Source organism: Corylus avellana, chromosome ca1, assembly GCF_901000735.1.
Source record: "Corylus avellana chromosome ca1, CavTom2PMs-1.0".
Classification (NCBI taxonomy): Eukaryota; Viridiplantae; Streptophyta; class Magnoliopsida; order Fagales; family Betulaceae; genus Corylus; species Corylus avellana.
This window is the reverse complement of record NC_081541.1, coordinates 2,869,354-2,876,757: the sequence shown is the minus strand read 5'-3', so window position 1 is coordinate 2,876,757 and position 7,404 is coordinate 2,869,354. Positions and strand designations below refer to the sequence as shown.

The 7,404-nt window shown below is 36.2% G+C and overlaps 1 protein-coding gene and 1 non-coding gene across 2 annotated transcripts; both read left to right on the top strand.

Annotated features, from left to right (window-relative positions):
• Positions 1 to 296: 296 nt before the first annotated feature.
• On the top strand, positions 297 to 3,026 carry LOC132167302 (histone-lysine N-methyltransferase ATXR6). The gene is made up of 6 exons (XM_059578224.1): positions 297 to 601; positions 1,092 to 1,172; positions 1,287 to 1,516; positions 1,943 to 2,043; positions 2,137 to 2,349; positions 2,706 to 3,026. Exons 1-6 carry the CDS (start codon positions 346 to 348, stop codon positions 2,863 to 2,865), a joined length of 1,041 nt encoding a protein of 346 aa, XP_059434207.1. The 5' UTR covers positions 297 to 345; the 3' UTR covers positions 2,866 to 3,026.
• A 1,382-nt stretch (positions 3,027 to 4,408) lies between these two features.
• On the top strand, positions 4,409 to 4,480 carry TRNAW-CCA (transfer RNA tryptophan (anticodon CCA)). Its single transcript has one exon. It is a non-coding gene; the product is annotated as a tRNA-Trp (tRNA).
• The last annotated feature ends 2,924 nt before the right edge of the window (positions 4,481 to 7,404 follow it).

Sequence of the window (7,404 nt, the reverse complement as noted above, 5' to 3'; positions counted from 1 at the left end):
ATTTTATAATTTAAAAACATGATTTTTTTTTTCTATTTATTTATTTTTTATTTTTTTAAAAAAACATGATTATGTGCATTAACATTCGTTTTTATACCTTTGGGTTGGTAGTAGGCCCAACAAAAGATGAACTAGAACAAATATACGCACAAAATTGGAGCGGCCTAATCCAGGCCCAGCCCAACACTCGAAACAATGGCGCCAAAATTACCCACTTCCCGCGAAACCAAAATAGCGCGCGGAAGCCGCTTAGGTGACTCCGTTCATTCATAAATTCTAAATCTATCTCGCTCTCACTGGTTCAGTGTCTCTAGCAAGGCTGAAGGGGCTTCCACACAAGTGAGAATGGTTTTGAGCCGGAGGACTCGGGCTCCAAAGCCGCTCTCGAAACCTCTCATTGAAGACGAAGACGACGATGCCACGGAATACGGCGACATTTGCTGCGAGGAATGCGGGTCCGGCGACTGCGCCGCCAAGCTTCTTCTCTGCGACAAGTGCGACAGAGGGTACCATTTGTTTTGCGTTAGACCCATCTTGGTTTCGGTGCCCAAGGGGTCGTGGTTCTGTCCCTCTTGCTCCATGCACAGGATCAAATTAAAGTGTACGTTTTTGGGCATCTGATTTGATTTCTCTTTTTATTATTAATGATTTTGTAGTTTGGTTGACTTATCTGATATGGGTTTGGATAATCAGATGCTTATGTTATTGTATTTGGATTATCTGATGTTTGTTTGTGTTGTTATATGATCTGGTCTAATTGATGATTTCTGGATTTATTATTATTCATTTTTTATTGTTTTTATTATGATTGGTTTATTTCAATGCTACCTTGTGTTGTCAAATGCCTTGTGTTCGTTGCGTTGAATTTGGGTTTTTGTTGTATTCACTTTGTTTAGTGTGCATTTGGGTAATTTGATTTGTGGGTTTTGTCGAGTGCATTTATTGGGCGCGTGTTTGTTCCCATTGATTAAGTTTCGTATTTCTCTAATTACTTTGCATGTTCAGCAACCTAAATTAGTTTTTGTCCATTTTGCACATTGATTTGCCTCAAATTTCCCATATCAATTGGTTTGTTCTATGGTAATATGCAGCCTTCCCCCTTGTTCAAACCAAGATTGTTGATTTCTTTCGCATTCAAAGATCTTCAGACTCAACCCAAAATTTAAGTCAAGGTAAAGGGAATTTTGAATTATGTAGGCCATTCTTCTTGGTAAAATTTACTTGTTTTGTCTCTGACAGTTTGAAGCTAATGTGGAATTATTTTGTTAATTTTCCCATTTTTTTAGATTATCGAAAGAAGCGGAAGCGGGCTAGTAGCTTAGTGATGTCAAAGAAGAAAAGGAGGATGTTACCGTTCAACCCAAGTGAGGATCCTACAAGGAGATTGGAGCAAATGGCGTCACTTGCAACGGCATTGACAGCCACCGGGACAGAATTTAGTAATGAGCTCACATACATGCCTGGCATGGCACCAAGGTCTGCTAATCGTGCAGCCCTTGAGGAGGAAGGAATGCAGGTAGACTGGAGCGACAGTGCTCTTTGATGAATATTTTCAATTTGGTTCAGACAAATTCAAAATAGAAAGGCGTGTTGATGCTATAATACAAATTTAATTTCTGATCAACGATTCTCTAGTGTGGTGTGGAAGCTTCTGCATTGTTCATTTGAAGAACATTTTGATGCCATATTGATGGTTATATGCCAACTCTACACGAACAATTGGGACCTTTTATGTGAGGATCTCATTGCTTATTGGTGCATATGAGCTGACTTCAGCATTTTGCTAATGCAAAAGCATACATATATGTATACCCTGTTCTTAATAGTTCTCGGATCTTATTTGAGGGATATATGCACCAAATATTACTTTGTTGGTTGAGGTATAAAGTTTAGAAATTGATTGACCAATATCTAATGCTCTTTTCTCATTACTGCGTTTCAGGTCTTGTCAAAAGAAGATACTGAAACCTTGAATTTGTGCAAGAGCATGATGGAGAGAGGGGAATGGCCACCTCTAATGGTTGTTTTTGATCCTCATGAAGGGTAAGTATAGGTAACTAAGTGTATATATCTACTTTTCCTTCCTTAACTTGATTGTTACTCATTCGTGTAGCAATCTTTTGTTTGGTAAAACAGGTTCACGGTTGAGGCAGACAGGTTTATAAAGGATTTAACAATAATTACAGAATATGTTGGAGACGTTGATTACTTAAAGAAGCGTGAAAATGATGACGGGGATAGCATGATGACATTGCTTTCTGCTGCTGATCCTTCAAAAAGCCTTGTCATTTGTCCTGACAGGCGTAGTAACATTGCCCGCTTCATCAATGGCATTAACAATCACACGCTGTAAGCTCATCCTCCATCTCGAATCTTGGTTTTCTCCCTTTACTTCGATATTATTTATCAAATAATAACCTCTACACAAATCTTCATGTTGACATAGAGAGATCAGATGAATGCATTGCTGTTCATAAGATTGTCACTTTGTAGATTTTTGTTTTAATCAATGATTTACTGCATATCGTAGTCAAAATTTCATGTGGCATTCTAGCAAATGGTTGGCAATGGTAGTGTAAATGTGCATATTGTCTACAGCCAGCCACTTGGGTATCATGTTTCTGTTACAAGTTTTTGATATTTTTGACAGAAAAACAGGCTACACTTGGGTACAATCTAATGAAGGAAACTGATCTTTGGTGCAGGGACGGGAAAAAGAAGCAGAACCTCAAATGTGTGAGATTTGATGTCAATGGTGAGTGTCGGGTTTTACTGATTGCAAACAGAGATATACCAAAGGGAGAGAGGTTGTACTATGATTACAATGGATATGAACATGAATACCCAACTGAGCACTTTGTTTAACCTTTTTCCCTTGTCCGAGATCCCCCACACTAGATTAATTGAAAGCATTTGGCCACTAACAGGCTCATTGTATTGCCAACTTCTCATGATTGCTTTTCTTTAACCCATAATTCTTTACTTTATTTAACTGCAAAATTTCAAGAATAATGATTACTACCTTGTTTGGAAGCAGATTTGTTATTGTTTTTGTTATCAGTACAAATTCATATGCAAATTTGAGATTTCGATATGTGAAATTCGCACTCGGTACAAACTCTAAGCGGCCAAAACATCCATATACAATTCGTGTGCCATGCTTGTGTTTTTAAATGTGCAATCTTTGTTCAAGTCATAACAGTTTAAACCAGTAATTTGCCCTATATCATTTCATTCTTGAAGTTGAGTGCCTGCAACAATGGGAGTTGAGTCAGCTAAATAGAATATAATCCTCTTTCATTTTATTTATCCATTCACTTAAAATAGAGATAAGTCATTTTATGATCAATATTTTATTTTATTATATCTATTGATGAACATGATGCTACGTAGTAAATATGTTGTCGCGTCATTTAAAAATTTTAAATGATATGATATCATCTATACCGCTAGATATAATAAAATAAAATATTAACAATAAAATGAAGATGATCTTTGTCCATAAAGAATGAAGACTATGAGTTCCAATGCTGACTCCCTCAACAAGTAAGATTTAACCAATGAAATATTTAATTAAAATGAGAAATAGATTATTGAGTCAAGTAAGGATTTTTTTTTTTTTTTTTTATATTATGATAAATTATTAGTTGTTCTAAGAGTTTAAGTTGATAGGAATGTAATTTCTTAATTAATGTTTTAGTAATTTACTCGTTTATAAGAGGAATATAGAGAATAACTAGAAAGAAAACCCGCGGATGAAATTAGTCTAAGAACTCCTCACTCTACCATTCTTTGAATGAGATGATAAATAACAAATATTGTGAATTATGTGTAAGCAATATTTTGGCTTGTTCAATAGAAAGGAAAAAAGAGAGAGAGTAGTGAGGTTGAGCTGCCCATTTTGTGAGTAATGTTAGAAATTATAAGGATCATATATATGGAGTCACAACCTGGGATCACCTATTAAAGTTTAGTTCAATTGAAACAGGATTTTCTCAATTTCATTTGAATAGGATAATATCTGATTAGTTATATTGGAGCGGTATTTTTGTCTTTTAACTTTTTGAAGAGACAAAAATACCATTTAATATAACTAACTAGATATTAGGAAAATGTTATGTGTTCTTCTAGTGTTCTCGTGGTGTCCTTCCAACTGTGATGTATCTTTTAAAATCACCAATAGATTAAAAATCAATAATGATAATCTTAAATTTAACGATAATTTTAAAAGTCACAGTATAATTAGAAGGATACTAGAAGAATACCTAGTATTTTCCTTAATACTATAAGGAGAGAATCTTAATTAATTTCAATCCAATATGCTGGCCCATTAAGGCGGCAAGCCTGCAAGGGACAGGGGACTTAAGATAAAAGGTGGTATTAACTATATTGTCACAGTATCACCAACGGATCCGTGGCGCAATGGTAGCGCGTCTGACTCCAGATCAGAAGGTTGCGTGTTCGATTCACGTCGGGTTCATAATTTACTATTAAGTGGATTTTTTTTCCTTGTATAGTGCCCTTAAAGCAAAAGGGCAAGCCCATTGAAGCCCATTTCAAGTTTTTGGTTTCTTTCTTTAGTGTTTTTGCCTTTTTGGTTTCTTTCTTTAGTGCCCTTAAAACAAAAGGGAAAGCCCATTGAAGCCCATTTCAAGTTTTTGGTTTCTTCTTTAGTGCCCTTAAACTAAAGGGCAATCCCATTGCAACCTCAAGGGAAAATTTCGAGCACCTTATCATTTCAATGCATCCCCATCCCATTTATAAGGTAAAAATTGACATGAAATGAAGTGATTTTTTCTTCTTTTTTTATAAAAAAAATTAAAAAAAGAAAGAGTGTGACATAAAAAAGTAACTGAAAATGCGTAATTTCAATGAGAAATGAGGCAATTAGTCTTAGGACAATACCAAAATTAGTCGAGGACACTGAAGAATTTATTGAGTCACGAGTAATAGTAAGGTGTACGAAAGAAGCAAAAATAGGACTGTCAGTCCCAGTGATCCAGAGCTGTGCACTGTACTCCCTCCCCTCCCCTCCCCTCCCCTCCATATGATTACTAGTGATCATCAAAAAAGAGGTAATCCATCATCATATCAGGACCACCCTATTGTTTTCAGAAAGAAATAACAGCTTTTAGGCTGGTCCAACCCTCCACCAGAAGCGGGTCCCCCCACTTGATGCAACAAAGTGTGTGACTGCCATTAGATCTTGATCAGACGACTCCCCCCCACTCCAACCCACACCCACACCCCCACCCCCACAGTACGTTGGTGTGGTCCTCCTTGCAGAACCATCAAGTCGTATATATGTTTTGTGTACTTCTCTTCCATGGGTGTTTTATGGCCTGTCCATTAGGTTGTGTTTGATCCATGCCAGAGATTTTCCAGCAGGTCTCAGATCCCGAGGAGAGACATCGTAAGACTTTATGTTGTTTGGACACACTCCCAACCCTAGGAGGAGGAGGCAACAGCATTGTAGCCGTCGGTGAGAGAGAAGGCTCTCTAGTCTCTGCTCCAGTAGGAAGTAATTTTTCACAGATTTCAATTAAACATTATTTGTGTTGTCTTTTCTTGTTGAGGAAATGTGTTAGAATATTAGGTTTTAATAATTAACATCTTTTCCTGGTCATATCAAACAACATTCCGCCAATCACATGATTGACCTTTCAGCATTGTAGCATAACCAGACCATAACCAGACCAAAAATTATAAGGGGAAAAATAAAAATAAAAATAAAATAGAAAAGGTTTTGTTGTGGCATACGTTCATGCACAAACACTGTGTATCCAATAATATGGAATTTGAAATAAAGAGGATAACATTCTGTAGGACAAAAGATGTTTTGATTACTTTGAATTTTCAATATAATTGTTAGAATTTGTTTGGCCATGCAATTTCATAGGTCAAAAGTGTATTTTTAAACAAAATTGTAAAAGATCTCGTTTGAGAATTCTTTTTAAAAAGTGGTGGCTTAAGAAAAAAAAAAAAAATTATGGTTTCAAATTGCAGGCAAAATGTTCGTTTTTAAAAGGCAAACTGAGATTTTACCATCTAATTTAAGGGTACACCCTTAAATTTGATGGTAATAAAGGCCAAACCAACTTGTCCTTAGCTTCAACTCTAAATTTGATGGCAATAAAAACCTGTCTGATTCCTCCCAACCATTTTTGTTCCCTTTTAGGCTTTTAACTATAAACAAAATGAGAGAAAATGATGAGGAAAATAAAAAGAATAATAATAATAATAATAATAATTAGAGGGAGGGAAAAAGTGCATAGCCCATGCTTAAAGACAAAGTGGGCTGTGGGTGCCCATCCTAATAAACACTATGCAGAGATGTAGCCATCAGAGACCCACACCAACGATCTTGTCAGTGGAAAACTGTCTTCACCTCCTTAACCATTTACAAAACACAGTTTTCAAATAGATTTATCTAAGCCGTAGTACTTTGGATGGTGAAGCCCATCAGCACAAATATCAATATCACCATCATCTCTCTAAGATATTCCCACTTTCACAGTTTTGGCTTCACTTCTTTGTGTGTGTGTTTTTTTTTTTTTTTTCAAGGTTCTTCAAAGCTATTAAGATAAGCCTGTCGATCTATCTTGGGTTCTTGCAATATATTGGTGCTCCAAATTTTCTGAATCTCTATTAAAAGTGGATGTTGATGGATCTCCTACTCCATGCTTTTCTTTTTTGTATTTAAAATGTCAACTCTATGAACAATTATGGACATTCAATTGGATGTTAGCATGCAATGAAGGTGCTTATGTGGAGGGCGTGTAATAATGTGTTACCCACAAAAGCAAATCTGACTGAAAGGAAAATAGTAGGGGATCCGTTATGCCCTATATGTGGGTTAAGACGTGGATACTATTGAAGCATATCTTGTGGATTTGTCCCACGGCAAGAGATACATGGAGAGTATCTGTGGGAGAAAATTACAAAAGAGCTACTCGGTGAATGAGGAATTTATCCATATTGTGGAGGGATTGCAAAATAAATTGGAAGATGAGGACATTGCAAAATAAATTGTGTAGTAGTGTTGGAGATCATCTTTGCAATGTTATTTAAAAAATAAAATAAAATCTTCATAGGCTTTTGCTTCACATAAAAAGCACATCAAGATTCTTAAGGGCTTAATCATTTAGACAAAAGTCTTAAAATTGTTGGATACTAATTTGGTTTAACATCTATAATCGGGTTAGGTCGGGTCAACAAAGTAGAATTTTTCTCCTTTTATGCCTTCCGATTCAACTTAGTTGGAAATTTTGAATCTCTTCCACCTCCCAATCCACCACTTTTCGGAATCCGACCCAAGTGTGTTGGAAGTGGGTCTGGCAACGGAATGTCGAACTTTTGCACACCCCTAAAGAGGAATTAAGAAGTAACTAATTCAAGCAAACA